Below are 15,336 nucleotides of genomic sequence, written 5' to 3' on the forward strand. Positions count from 1 at the left end.
AAGTCTCGGAAGTATTAGGGCACCCAATTTGCAAACTGCTTGGGTTTTCAGTAAAACAGTAAACCTCGCTGGCATCAACTTGTGGTCGCGCCCACTATGGGCGAAGGGATTTTCCACGCAAAAAATGACGATTGTAGTTGAATTTTATTAGTGGTCGGCTAAATGATGCCCCAATGGTTTGTTTGGCTGTGAAAGTTTTGTTTTCTCTAATTTGTAGGAAACTTAAAAACCTGTTTCCAAATTGTCTCTTTTAGTTTCAAGCCGTACTCAAGATGGCTGCCTCCATATACAATGTAGAAAATATCTTTGAATTAATCATATTTATCTTATTATCATTTGTATATGCAAGAGAAAGGCATTATTATGACAGAACACCTAATTTGCGATAGAATTGCATTTTTTTGAAAAAAATTGGGATGAGCAGACTTTTTTTTGAAGTTACTCAAACTTGGCTACCAATTTGGTAATTGTAAACTCCCTGGTACTTTTACATTATCACTACATGCGTAATACAGCAAAGCACTTTGAAAAAGGGAATCCCAAACATGACAGGCTACATAAAATCATTCTATGTCCCCATACTGCAATATAGATTCACCCAGAGTGTACGCAGCCACAAGTCGATGCTAGCAAGATTTGAAAGCGAACTGTTCAGTCAACAGTCAAAATCCTTGCAGTTAGCCAATTTGCTAGCAAGTTTGCAAATTGGCTGCCCCAATACTTTTGAGACTTGCTGTCAATACTTTATTAAGTTGTCATATAAAGTCAACTGAATAGAGCAAATATGGTACTTTTAAAACTAGCTTTCATGTCAGTAAATCCTCAAATGCTCAAAACTTGAGTACAAATTATTTATAAAAGTTATCTGCAGAACTGAATTTTACCTAACTGTGTGGGGCTGCTACATTTACAGTCAGTCACAACTCGAAGACCATACTCACTCTTTGAGTTGTTGTATTTTGCCTTACCAAACCCATTTTTGACTTGATCACACACACTTTTATCCCATTTGGGGGGGGGGGGGGGGGGGCAACAACATGTATCAAAGTTCATGAATACCATTTTGCGAATTGTTGACACTACTGCATAGTTTTAAGTTACAAACTCAAATTTTGTTAATGTCACTTTTTTAAATATTCATATTTATGAAAATCTGACAACAGTACTTTAATTACCAATACAACACCATCATACAAACAAAATGTTGTAGTTAATAAAGTACTGTTGTCGCATTTAAAACAAAATGGATTAGTCTTTGATTACCTAGTATAAAAAAGGTTACCAAAATTTGAAGGCGACATGATTTCAATAATTGATCATGTGACTGAAACACTTTCGCGTTTCAAACTTCAAGTTACTAATCTGAAGTTACACAATGGCGTTAACCAATTTGAGTTAGTAGTTTGAAGTCACAAAATTTTCGTCATGAATGTGAGTTAGTTTTTTAGTCTGCCCCCCCCCCCCAAAATGGGTAAAAATGGGCATGGTCATGTTAAAAGTGGGTGTGTTTAGGCTAAAAAAGTATAACTCGAGAGTGAGTGTGGCCTATAACTTGAACTTTTCACTGTGACATTAGTCAAATTCTCATACTTGAAGGGGCTGTATCTGATTTGTAACTACCGTTGGTACATGGCAGTTACAGGGATGTGATAAGTGTCAACACCTCAGATCCATCACAAAACTGACATCACGCAGTACAGACACAAGATACTTAAACATTTGAATATTTTAACCGTTATGCGATCTGAACCCTTTCCAACCAGGTGGCGGTTTGCTGAAGTGCGTTACCACAGAGCTGAGGAGATCTACAAAGGCCGCTTGGTGCCCGCTCGAGTGGAAACCGTAGTAATTTTCCTGCCGGACGTCTGGCATTGTTTACCTACTCGTTTAGAATGGGAAGGCTTGAGTGCCGACTATAAAAAACAGCTGGTAGACAAGATAGCAGAGAAGCATGAGGACGTTGCAGAGCAATTACAGGCACTGAATGCTAATACGCTTTGTTTGTTAACGTACACACACTCACTCACCCACACACACATACTCAATTTCATTTTGGTTTTCTCCATTCTCTTGGCATGGAAATATCTGGCGTTGTTTCGTTACGAAAGCAGAAGTGTGGGGCGAGTCTTATACATGTTGCAGTGACGTGATCATCATGCATTAACCCTGCCAGTTCTGACCATTGGTGTACAAAATTGTTAACATTGTTTCAGTTCCAAATACTTTAGACTAGTTTAGGAGGTACATGATGGGAAGGTGGGTCATGGTGCACCTTCTGTTTTACGCATTACAAGCATGAAGATGAGACCGAAACACAAATTTCCTGCCCATACCCCTTTTTTCCTTCTACACACTTTCCTTAATCAAGCTGTACGTTTTGTTTTCAGAACCATAATAAGGTGAAGTACAATTATTTTCATGACAAATGAATTGTAGGAAAGAAACTGGATAATATAATCTGTTTTGAAATGTCATTAAGAGTAATAACAATTTAGTTGGAGTGATTTAACCAATGAAAACATTGAAAAGTAAAACTGTAGCTTGGTCTGCACATGTTTTAAGTGTATTCATCCATTTTTAAGGCTCTTTAAAAACTTAGTTTCTCTCCCTTCTTATATATGTATATCATTTTCGTGGTTTGGTGTTACTTCTTTGTCTGTGTCCGCTAACAGGTTGCTGTCATTGTATCATTTCGTTTCTCTCATTTTAGTTCTAACTGTCTTTTTAGGAAGCTGGCACAGATGCTGTTGAAGATGATGATGATTTTGAAAATCCTACTCACCATAAGTTGTTGGATCCGCGTAATATGAAGGTAAGATTTCTTGGTTGAATCATAGCTATAGTCAACTTCTTGTTTTACTGTGGCTGAATATGTTGCTGTATACACCTATCCAGCAATATCATCACCTAAGTGGCTGACAATGCAGCTGTGTTGTAAGCTATTTTGCTTTCAAATCTGGCTTCCTGAAAGCAACACTACTCACAGTACAGCTTTGTTGTCAGCCAACGAGCTGATGGTATTACTGGCTAGGTGTAAGAAACAAATTCACGGCTAGTCTTAATTTGAGAATGTGAACGAATTTTAAATAACATAACATCATTTTATCAATCAATATTATGAAAGACAGAAAGTCATTTATAAGCCACTCTATTGATGGGACATTGTAGTGGACTGGGACACAATGGGTATCGTATTTCCTCTCTCTATTAGTGCACAAGAACCAACTATATGTTTATTGTATCATTAAAATACAACTTAACTATAGGCTCGTAACATACACTACTACATGTAATTGAGGAAATGTGATATTTGGATTGCTGTATAAATATCTATTTAATGATGGTTTTGTTGAAAGTAGAATTTTACTAACTAGTCACCCCTCATCTCTAACATTTGTTTTCACCTATAGAGCAAAAACTGCATTCTGTTGTTTAAAACCATCAGAGTGTGGGTCAGTCTGTGTGTTTGATTTTCAGTGTCTTCACTTATTAATTCTTCTGTGATTTTTTTTTTTGGCTGCGCTGATTTCGTTCATTCTTTGTAAGCATGTCATACCTACACTCTAGTTGGGTGATAAGATCTGAAAAATATTTCTGGCTTTAGCAACAGTGAAAAAACTGATTTTTGAATGCTTTCGCCACCAGTCTTGTAACAGTGTTCAAATGATCATGGCTAAGTTGCGATCCGACGAGAGACCACCAACGCTGACATTGTTACGCTGGATCAACTCAACTTTGAATGAACTGTAAATGCTCCATTCTTTCAAAGAATCTAGAAAATACAATCACAAAATGGTCAGAAATAAAAAGTTTGTCATCTATTAAAATCTAGGTTTAAAGGTCAACTTGCATGAATATAATAACAGAAAAAGACTGGTAGTAAGTGACATGACTTCAAAAGACTGAATGCTCTTTGCTAATATGGGGCTGAGATTTTAGTTGTAAACCGATGTTAGCTTTATGTTCATGTCCTACCATGACAACAGCTGAAAACGTGTTTAAGTGGAGTGGATCGCCATTCAGCCAACTTACTGGCTTTCTTGACTACTTCTTACCCCAATAGTCAACAAGGTGACCCAAGTTTATTTTTGAAATTTCATTGTAACACAAGACCTTTACAAAATCAATCCTGTTAACAGGTAAACTCAGCATGTACCCAATATGGCGTTTTTGTAGGTTGGTGATCTTAGAAAAGAACTAGAAGCAAGGGGCATCAACTCCAAAGGATTGAAATCACAACTGATAGCAAGACTCACCAAGGCTTTAAAAACGGAAGCAGAGTCTGAAGAGCAAGAAGACATTGCTGATGAAGACCCTGAAGAATTTGTTGAGGCGAAAACAGAAGTTGAAGAAATTGAAATGAATTCAGAAGATAAAAAGGAGGTAAATGTATACACTGATAGTATATACACTATGTTCAGTTCATTTTGCGATAATTACGACATCACATTAGAAAATACTTGGTCGCAAAACATTGATAACCCAAAGAGCCAAATCACTTGATACATTTACCTTTAGAAATCGGCCACGGTTAACATGTGCTGGTCTAGAATCTGGTTCTTTAAAAACTGTTAGATTAGTGTGCCAGGTTTAAGTTTTCGGTTCTTGACTTTAAATCCAAGTTATTTTATAAATGTGAAGAGTTGTTCAGCAAAAGAATCTGGGATAAAATGGACGCTGTATATGATGGGATAAGGAGGAGGTCCATCTCAATGTTTCATTGATTTTACGGCTATCCTCCACTGATGTTACACCTTTGGATCACTTAAAAAACTCGTAAATATGTTCGTTTTACTGAAACTCTTCAAAAAAAAGCGCTGACTAAAAAATATATATCGTTAAATGATGTAGTATTATAAAAGTATTGCACGAGAGTATAACTTCCTCTCATACTTTTGGTGGTGCACTTTTACTTTGGCTGGAGTTGGAAAGCTGGAAACAGTCAACTGTTTCAGGATCGGTGGGCGTGGCTACAACACAATCAATAACATAACAAGAAACGTGTGGGTGGCATTTCACAGGCACTTTCAAAATTCATTTTATCACGATAACAACTTTTAATTAATAGTTTAAGTTAAATACCTAATATTCTTTGAATCTATATGCAATATATACAACTTTAAGTTGGCGCAAATGTGAAAATTCAGTTAAAAATTCCACAAAATACAAGCTGAAAATTACGCAATACCACAAATATTTATTCCATGCCTGACAGTTAATCTCTCAAACTTGTTATCTTGGCAGGAGGAAGAAAAGAGGAAACAAGAGGAAAAGGATCGATTGATCAAAGAGAAACGGCATACATTACCGGAGGATCCCGCTATTATAGTGCATCCATCAACTACGGCTAAAGGTGGTAAATTTGATTGCTCTGTGGTGTCTTTAAGTGTCTTATTAGACTACAGAATGGAAGACAATAAGGAGCATTCCTTTGAGGTAAGACTAGTGTGATATACAAAAATGTGTACATCAAAATGATTCATTCAGTTTAAATTTTGGTGGCACTTTTTTAGCTCCGCTGTCGACTTTGTCGAGCGGAGCTTGTCATATGAGTGATTGTCCGTCGTTGTCCATGTCAATGTTTTACTTTTTCGACTTCTTCTTGAAAACTACAAGCCTGAATGCTTTGATACTTGGTGTATATGTACCTTGGGTAGACCTTTCTCAGATTTGTTCATTTCGTGATGATATCTTGGATTCTATAATTTTGGTGAATATTTTTGTCATATTTGGTAAAAAGTGATATTTTCGACTTCTTGTTAAAAACCAAAAGTTCAATTGCTTTGATATTACATATATAGGTACTACATGTGGACCTCTCTCAGATTTGTTCATTTTGTAATGATATCTTTAATTCTCTAATTTTGGTGAATGTTTTTGTCATTTTTGGTAAAAAGTGATATTTTCGACTTCTTGTTAAAAACCAATAGTTCAATTGCTTTGATATTACATATTTAGATACTACATGTAGACCTTTCTCACATTTGTTTATTTCGTGATGATATCTTGGATTCTATAATTTTGGTGAATATTTTTGTCATATTTGGTAAAAAGTGATATTTTCGACTTCTTGTTAAAAACCAAAAGTTCAATTGCTTTGATATTACATATATAGATACTACATGTAGACCTTTCTCAGATTTGTTCATTTCGTGATGATATCTTCAATTCTCTAATTTTGGTGAATATTTTGGTCATTTTTGGTAGAAAGTGATATTTTCGACTTCTTGTTAAAAACTGTAAGTCCGATTGCTTTGATACTATACATATTGTTCATTTTCTGATGATGGTCTTCAGTTCTTTAATTGAAATGTGCATTTCTAACAGCGGAGCTATCTCAGCCGATAGGCTGCTTGTCTTCTATTCAGTCATTCCAATTTGTATACTGTCATACCGTATTTTGGATTACTTTTATAAAATTGCACCTGGGGGGCGGGGTTGGTTTACCTTTAATGGTCATACATATGTACTCTGATGTGTGAATTTCAGGGTCATGACTTTGATTTCATTTCCTGACATCGCGTGTTTGATGTATTTTATAGGTGTCTTTATTTGCTGAGTTATTTAATGAGATGCTACAGAGAGATTTTGGTTTTAATATATACAAGTCATTGTTGAAAATACCTGAAAAGAAAAATGATAAAGAAAACAAGGTAAGTGTGACCTGTCAATCCCGTTATCCAAGTTTAAATCTGTTTTATCATCTAGGTTATGACCTGTGTGAAGTAAATAGTTTTGGTGATGTAGAGTACCGGTAGTGCCTGTGCATCCATCCGTTTGTTTATCAGAAAAATAAGTTTACTTTTATGTGTTTTAGGATAGAAAGGAGAGAAGTAAAGACAAAGAGAAAAACAAGGATAAAAGTAAAGATGACGATGAACCACGGTTAAAGAAAAGAAAAACAGATGAGGATGATACAAAGGAGGATAAAGTGAGTAAAATATATGTGGAGTAACTCATTTGTATTCCCTGTGCTTAATTTGAGCTCCACTGATATTTCTACTGATGTAAATTATCTCATCTGTAGCAAATGCTTTGAAGCAAATTGTGTTGATTTCATGTGACGAATGGCCATCATCATTTATTGATGATAACTTATAACAAAAATTCTGTGGTTTATCATCATCTGTAGGACCATAAAAAGGACGAAGAAGAAGAGGATTATTGTGAGGAAGAAGATGAAGAGGAAGGAGGGGATGAAGAGTCTGACGTTAAAGGTGACAACCTGCAATATTGAAAAAATGTGAAATTAAAAAAAAAAGTATTTTTATAGCTAGCAAAATAATATCAGCTCCAAAAATGTTGGCTGTTTCCATGTAACAAATAAAATAAAAGCTCACTCGATCATGAAATGGCCAATCATATTGCAGAATCGAGATGTGGTGCTTTAAAATAATATTCTAAATCATGTATTATTCACTTCATTTACATCACCAGCAATTTCATCAAATGAATCTAATTTTGTCAATTTCAGATGAAAAGAAAAAGGAAGATAAAAGACAGGATAGCCGTAGACGCTCGCATCACAGTACAGGAGAGTCCAGTCACAAGGAACGAAGTCGAAGTGGTAGCCCAGAAAGGGACATTACCCATGATCCTCGTCTATTATTATCGTTTGTGTATTTTGATCAAAGTCACTGTGGTTATCTTCTAGACCGGGACATAGAGGACATTTTGCATACTGTTGGATTGCATTTATCACGAGCACAGGTACAGTGTAGTATTTTTACATATCTCATTGTCTTAAGATTAATACGATTTATGCGAGTTCTAATTCAGAGATTTTATTAATCTACTACCAAAAAGAGCGAGAAGGTTGTCACCTGGGCACGCCGGAATTAATTCCCAGGCGATGATAACACGCGCTAAAATCGCAACGGCTCATGGGTAGACACTTGTTTGTAAACAATGACGCGCTATGGCAGTCTGACACATGCGTAGATGACAACTATATAATGAGACTCTTCAGTCACTCACTTAAAAGCAGAAGTCTATGCTTTGCTGGTATTTGAAGGAAGCTGATGTGAATCTAATTACTTTGGCAAGAGGTGTTCAATACATTACATTCCAATGGCATATGGGCAGTATGTCCTTTTTCTTAAATGCTTAATGTGCAACCGCCCATTGGTGTCGAGCATGGAATCTCCAAGATGCTGGGCAGACATGCTAACCAGTAAGCCATTACTATGCCATGTTATTTGAATTGTTTTCACAGATAAGAAAAGTTGTGCAGAAAGTGTTATCACCTTTGTACTATAGAAAACTAACAGACAGATACAGTAAAGATAAAAATAAAGAGGAAATTAAAGCAGAAATTGATTCATCATCGGATGAGGAGATCGCTGCAGGTAAACCTATGATTGTGATACCATGAAAACTACAGAGGATTTGTCATTGAGATTGCTTTGAATGTTGTGAGATTAGAACAACTGATTACCTACTTTTATTCAAATTATTATTGAGTAGCTGTTGACTTTTGTCCACAGTCTAGTCATATTACACATAGAAATAACGTGAATTCGCTTAGACTGTAGACAAAAGTAAGTAATCAGTTGTTCTAATCTCAATGACAAAATCTGGGTGGTTTTTACTGTTTTTTCTTCTGTGCCAACAAAGCTTTTATCTTTGCTCAGTTTGTTGTAAACGTACCTTTTGAATGTTATCTCATATTTTTATAGGGAATACATCATTGTTACCAGCAAACAAAAGACTGGATTCAAGAGTCGCTATAAATGAGAAAATAAAAAATGAGACTGGGTTGGTGATGTACCAAGGCGCTGTAATAGATATACCAAGTCTTCTACAGAGACTGGAAAAAAGTGACAAAGCTAGGGTAGCATCTGAAATCAAAGTCAAAGAACATGAAGATAGTATAGGTATGTACATAACATCAATACTGACTAGGTATTTGATTGAGTCAAGGCTGCGAACTAGAAAGCAGTGGTACTTCTTGCCATGTGATACGCTAATTCAATCCCTCTAACAAAAAGTAAAAAAAACATATTTTCATTTTAAAAACCCCTTGGAGGCGTAGTAGTTGGCTAACTCCTTGTTGGAGACATAGCAGTTGGCTAACACCTTGTTGGAGACATAGCAGTTGGCTAACACCTTGTTGGAGACATATCAGTTGGCTAACTCCTTGTTGGAGACGTATCAGTTGGCTAACTCTTTGTTGGAGACATAGCAGTTGGCTAACTCTTTGTTGGAGACATATCAGTTGGCTAACTCTTTGTTGGAGACATATCAGTTGGCTAACTCTTTGTTGGAGACATATCAGTTGGCTAACTCCTTGTTGGAGACATATCAGTTGGCTAACTCCTTGTTGGAGACATATCAGTTGGCTAACTCCTTGTTGGAGACATATCAGTTGGCTAACTCCTTGTTGGAGACGTAGCAGTTGGCTAACTCCTTGTTGGAGACATAGCAGTTGGCTAACTCCTTGTTGGAGACATAGCAGTTGGCTAACTCCTTGTTGGAGACATGGCAGTTGGCTAACTCTTTGTTGGAGACATATCAGTTGGCTAACTCTTTGTTGGAGACATAGCAGTTGGCTAACACCTTGTTGGAGACATAGCAGTTGGCTAACTCCTTGTTGGAGACATAGTAGTTGGCTAACTCCTTGTTGGAGACATAGCAGTTGGCTAACTCTTTGTTGGAGACATAACAGTTGGCTAACACCTTGTTGGAGACATAGCAGTTGGCTAACTCCTTGTTGGAGACATGGCAGTTGGCTACCTTCTTGGAGACATAACAGTTGGCTAACTCCTTGTTGGAGACATAGCAGTTGGCTAACTCCTTGTTGGAGACATGGCAGTTGGCTACCTTCTTGGAGACATATCAGTTGGCTAACTCTTTGTTGGAGACATAGCAGTTGGCTAACACCTTGTTGGAGACATATCAGTTGGCTAACTCCTTGTTGGAGACTTATCAGTTGGCTAACTCTTTGTTGGAGACATAGCAGTTGGCTAACTCCTTGTTGGAGACATAGCAGTTGGCTAACACCTTCTTGGAGACATGTCAGTTGGCTAACTCCTTGTTGGAGACATATCAGTTGGCTAACTCCTTGTTGGAGACATGGCAGTTGGCTAACTCCTTGTTGGAGACATGGCAGTTGGCTAACACCTTCTTGGAGACATAGCAGTTGGCTAACTCCTTGTTGGAGACATGGCAGTTGGCTAACACCTTCTTGGAGACAGCAGTTGGCTAACACCTTCTTGGAGACATAGCAGTTGGCTAACACCTTCTTGGAGACATAGCAGTTGGCTAACACCTTCTTGGAGACATAGCAGTTGGCTAACTCCTTGTTGGAGACATGGCAGTTGGCTAACACCTTCTTGGAGACATAGCAGTTGGCTAACACCTTCTTGGAGACATATCAGTTGGCTAACTCCTTGTTGGAGACATATCAGTTGGCTAACTCCTTGTTGGAGACATATCAGTTGGCTAACTCCTTGTTGGAGACATAGCAGTTGGCTAACTCCTTGTTGGAGACATATCAGTTGGCTAACTCCTTGTTGGAGACATAGCAGTTGGCTAACTCTTTGTTGGAGACATAGCAGTTGGCTAACTCTTTGTTGGAGACATAGCAGTTGGCTAACACCTTGTTGGAGACATAGCAGTTGGCTAACACCTTGTTGGAGACATAGCAGTTGGCTAACACCTTGTTGGAGATATGGCAGTTGGCCAACTCCTTGTTGGAGATATGGCAGTTGGCCAACTCCTTGTTGGAGACATGGCAGTTGGCCAACTCCTTGTTGGAGACATGGCAGTTGGCCAACTCCTTGTTGGAGACATGGCAGTTGGCCAACTCCTTGTTGGAGACATGGCAGTTGGCCAACTCCTTGTTGGAGACATAGCAGTTGGCTAACTCCTTGTTGGAGACATAGCAGTTGGCTAACTCCTTGTTGGAGACATAGCAGTTGGCTAACTCCTTGTTGGAGACATAGCAGTTGGCTAACTCCTTGTTGGAGACATGGCAGTTGGCCAACTCCTTGTTGGAGATATGGCAGTTGGCCAACTCCTTGTTGGAGATATGGCAGTTGGCCAACTCCTTGTTGGAGATATGGCAGTTGGCTAACTCCTTGTTGGAGACATAGCAGTTGGCTAACTCCTTGTTGGAGACATAGCAGTTGGCTAACTCCTTGTTGGAGACATAGCAGTTGGCCAACTCCTTGTTGGAGACATGGCAGTTGGCCAACTCCTTGTTGGAGACATGGCAGTTGGCCAACTCCTTGTTGGAGACATAGCAGTTGGCTAACACCTTGTTGGAGACATGGCAGTTGGCCAACTCCTTGTTGGAGATATGGCAGTTGGCCAACTCCTTGTTGGAGATATGGCAGTTGGCCAACTCCTTGTTGGAGACATGGCAGTTGGCCAACTCCTTGTTGGAGACATGGCAGTTGGCCAACTCCTTGTTGGAGACATGGCAGTTGGCCAACTCCTTGTTGGAGACATGGCAGTTGGCTAACTCTTTGTTGGATCCATGGCAGTTGGCCAACTCCTTGTTGGATCCATGGCAGTTGGCCAACTCCTTGTTGGATCCATGGCAGTTGGCCAACTCCTTGTTGGATCCATGGCAGTTGGCCAACTCCTTGTTGGAGACATGGCAGTTGGCCAACTCCTTGTTGGAGACATGGCAGTTGGCTAACCTTTTTTGCTATGTTAGAATGCATTAGTGTGTTTTGTTCGTTAAAAAAAATACTCGTAGCAAATAAAATAGATTTGTTAAATAAAAATTGTAAAACTGACGACTCGTCTCATAAATTTAAAATGATTTTCTGTTACTGTAGTTTTTTTTTCATAAACATAATTAATATTATGCAAAACAATGACATCATTCATTGCTAATTGATAAATTTTATTTGATTTGTCATTTATTTATCAATTGCAGAGGAAATGAAACGTACTGCCAGTACATCCGAAGCCGCTGCCCGGGCAATGGGCAACGACCTTCAAGAACTCAGGAAAAAACTTAAGCATACAGAAGAGATTCGCGACACGTCTCTCAAAGAAAGCCGTCACTACAAACAATGTCTAGAATCATCAAAGACTTCACTTCAGACGCTTCTTAACCAGGTATCGGATTCTCTGCAAAAAGAGGAGAAACCGCCAAAAGAGTGTAAATCTGAGAAGTAACATTACATAAAACATTTCTTCTATTAGAAATACACATTTCAATGGAAGCACATGCACATATGTTAATCACAACACATTGATGTTTACATTGTAAATTAAAAGAGTTGCATGTTTGTCTGTGGAGAGAAGGCAATTACACTCGCAAGACTCGCGAAATATGTTTCTAATAGAAGAACCACCTGTATACTTTTTTTTACGTTTGTATATAAAAAGAAATTACTGATCTTTACTTAAAAATCAAGGACTGTAGTGGGTGCTAGTGATTGTTTTTAACTTGGTACAATTAGTCAAGTTTCGCATGATTTATTGTCCAAATAGAAGATATGTTTTGTTTTTACCAACTTTTTTGAAAATATCTCTGATATTGAAACAACTTTTAAATCTCTTTTTCTGAAAAGTAGTTCAATTCAGTAACATGTCTCAAATTATGACTGGAAATTTGTTGAAAAGCAGACATGTGTTGAGTTTGCCTGGTAGTTTGAAGTGAGTAGGTATCTGCGCATGGAAGTGTACTGCGCTGTGTTACTTTCGTACCAATAGTATTTGTTATAAAATAAGCCAATCAATGAAAACCATCATTGATGTTCAGTTGTTCGCTTGCTAGTGATTTGGTGCCACCAGAAATTGTTGACCACTAGCAAATCATAAATTCCTTGTTCTATTTCAAAAGCATTTTAACTTCTTTCTATTCTGTGGCTGCTTTAGCTGGACAACTGATGTATGGACATCAGGTATTTCTCTCAAGTGTGCATTTTTTTTTTATTGCTGTAATCATTTTTAATCACATCAAGACTCAATTACAGATGGTTGTTTTGTACACAGATGTTGTGAAATTGGTTCATTTGCTCTAGGACTAATTCCCTCTATTCAGCATGTGCTCTAAATAGTACATTATTTTCTGAAAATGCCTCAATTATTAGCCCGTATTTGGGAAGTACCCAACTTCCTGTCTGCTGGTAGATTTTTCAACAGCTTAGAAATTCAGACATTGTAATGCATGTGGGACCATCTTGCTTAAATAATACCCATTATAGTGGCATTATAATGGTAGGAATTACAGCTATCACAAAACAGATGTAAATCTTTTGAGCTCTTTTCTACAGATGTTGACAAAAAATTTATTTGGTCTAAAATAAAGACTGAATTCAGTGAAAATTACAGAAAATATGAACAAATGTACACCAATTTTTGTACATTATCAAAAATTTGGTGCCCAAAAGGTTAAGTTTCTCTCTGATGTGATTTTTTTTCTATTGGCATTTATTGAATATTCCTAACTCAGAACAAGGATCACGATGCCATGTTTATAACATGATACTAGTAAGTAACCGAAGTCATCGAGTGCAAATTTAATGCGGTTTTGTTTTCAACTTCCAAAAATAAAAATTATATTTTTACTTCTCACAATTAATGTATTCAGGGTTTTGTGTTTTATTGTGAAAATAAAAGCTTCACGTGGTACGCATGGATGTTTTTTTTTTTTGTGCATTCTTAAAAGTATTGCCAAAATTTGTAATGAAATTGTATGAGGCATGAACGTGAATTATGGTCAATCTGTATTCATACATGTCACATTCAAAATGTAGTCATAAATATTCATGTAACATCCACCAGCGACTTCTTTAGAATGTGAATAATAAAACGCAGCACAAAATGTTTAGGGATTAGGGTACAAGATGACAACTTTCCAGATTTATTTCACATCACATGTAGGGTTACTTTGCCCATTCAATTGTTCCACCCTACACGTTTCTGATTCTGACTTGCTTTCTTGAGTCAAATTTTATTGTCTAGTCATTGGCTTATTTTAGGTATATATAAATTTTCATAAGCTGATCATACTATAATAAACTTATTCAGAGACATGATCCTATTACAAATTGTGTGCAGAATAGTTTAAGAAGAGGAATGCATTCAGAGTCGTGTAAATTGTTTATATTTGTAACCCAGAACATAAACATGAACTAAACAAGTCATTGTCAATGACACGTCACCGTTCCGTTCATATTTGAGTGACATATACATTCAAAGCAGATCATGACTGAAATGCACCTGCATATGTACAACACATTGTACTAAATCTGAACAAAATCCATCCATGCATGACTGAGATCTGGTTCCGGAATTGTGAAAATACGTGATTTTAATGCATTTTCGGTCTTAAAATGGCCATCATTCAGCTATTGTTAAGCGGATCATGAAACAAATGCACATATCTATTTGTGACATGATGCACCATGTGTGTGTGAAGTTTGAACTTGATCAATCCAGACATGAATTCTTTAAGAAAATGGCCGCCAGTCGGCCATTTCGAACTTGATCCGGGGAAAAAAAATGACGTGCATCAAGGTCCTATTATGTTTAATGTAAGTACCAAATTTGAACGAAATCCGTCCATGCATAACTGAGATCCGGGTTCGGAATGGTGAAAATGTGCGATTTCAATGCATTTTCGACCTTAAAGCGGCCGCCATTTGGCTATCGTTAATGGGATCATGAAACAAATGCACATACATATTTGTGACATGATGTACCTTGTGTGTGTGAAGTTTGAACTTGATCAATCCAGACATGTCTCGGATACGGATCCAGAACTGAATTCTTTAAAACAAAATGGCCGCCAGTCGGCCATTTCAAACTTGATCCGAAAAAAAAAATGACGTGCATCAAGGTCCTATTATGTTTAATGTATGTACCAAATTTGAACGAAATCTGTCCATGCATAACTGAGATCCAGGTCCGGAATGATTTTGATGCATTTTCGGCCTTAAAATGGCCGCTATTCGGCTATCGTTAATCGGATCATGAAAAAAATGCATGTGCATATGTCCCATATAACGTGTGATGTACGAGTGAAGTTTGAACATAATCGGTCCATGCATGTTCGAGATACAGGTGATCACGGACGGACACAGGGCAAAACACAAGTCCCCGTTTTCGGACTCCGTCCGAACGGGGACTAATGAGTACCTCCCATCAGATATTCTGATTTGGTTGGAATAGGAATACATGTACTGAAAGCAAATGAAGTAAAATACTGTAGTTTGTATTGTCCTGGTATAATTCTTTAATCACGCGTAAACGCCACACATCCTTGTACATTAAAGAAACACTTGAAACAATCTTGGAAGTTCAAAAAACACAATTTCTTAGTTTATTCAGTTAAGGCAGATGAAGTTGAAATTTAACATGCTTACTGTT

General features: G+C 37.5%; 1 protein-coding gene across 2 annotated transcripts in view; it reads left to right on the forward strand.

The window, feature by feature from the left end:
• The window catches only part of LOC100372630 (cell division cycle and apoptosis regulator protein 1-like), a 28,376-nt gene extending 14,780 nt beyond the window's left edge, over positions 1-13,596 (forward strand). For both annotated transcript variants that reach the window (XM_085493619.1, XM_085493620.1), the window contains exons 11-21: positions 1,764-1,977; positions 2,729-2,812; positions 4,177-4,383; positions 5,245-5,436; positions 6,543-6,653; positions 6,818-6,931; positions 7,133-7,217; positions 7,475-7,710; positions 8,216-8,348; positions 8,679-8,876; positions 11,891-13,596. In XM_085493619.1, the coding sequence (XP_085349745.1) occupies positions 1,764-1,977; positions 2,729-2,812; positions 4,177-4,383; positions 5,245-5,436; positions 6,543-6,653; positions 6,818-6,931; positions 7,133-7,217; positions 7,475-7,710; positions 8,216-8,348; positions 8,679-8,876; positions 11,891-12,135 (1,819 nt within the window). In that variant the 3' untranslated portion in view covers positions 12,136-13,596. The remainder of the gene's footprint in view (positions 1-1,763; positions 1,978-2,728; positions 2,813-4,176; positions 4,384-5,244; positions 5,437-6,542; positions 6,654-6,817; positions 6,932-7,132; positions 7,218-7,474; positions 7,711-8,215; positions 8,349-8,678; positions 8,877-11,890) is intronic.
• Positions 13,597-15,336: the final 1,740 nt, after the last annotated feature.

This window comes from Saccoglossus kowalevskii, chromosome 19 (assembly GCF_978046115.1).
Source record: "Saccoglossus kowalevskii chromosome 19, keSacKowa6.1, whole genome shotgun sequence".
NCBI classification, from domain to species: domain Eukaryota; kingdom Metazoa; phylum Hemichordata; class Enteropneusta; family Harrimaniidae; genus Saccoglossus; species Saccoglossus kowalevskii.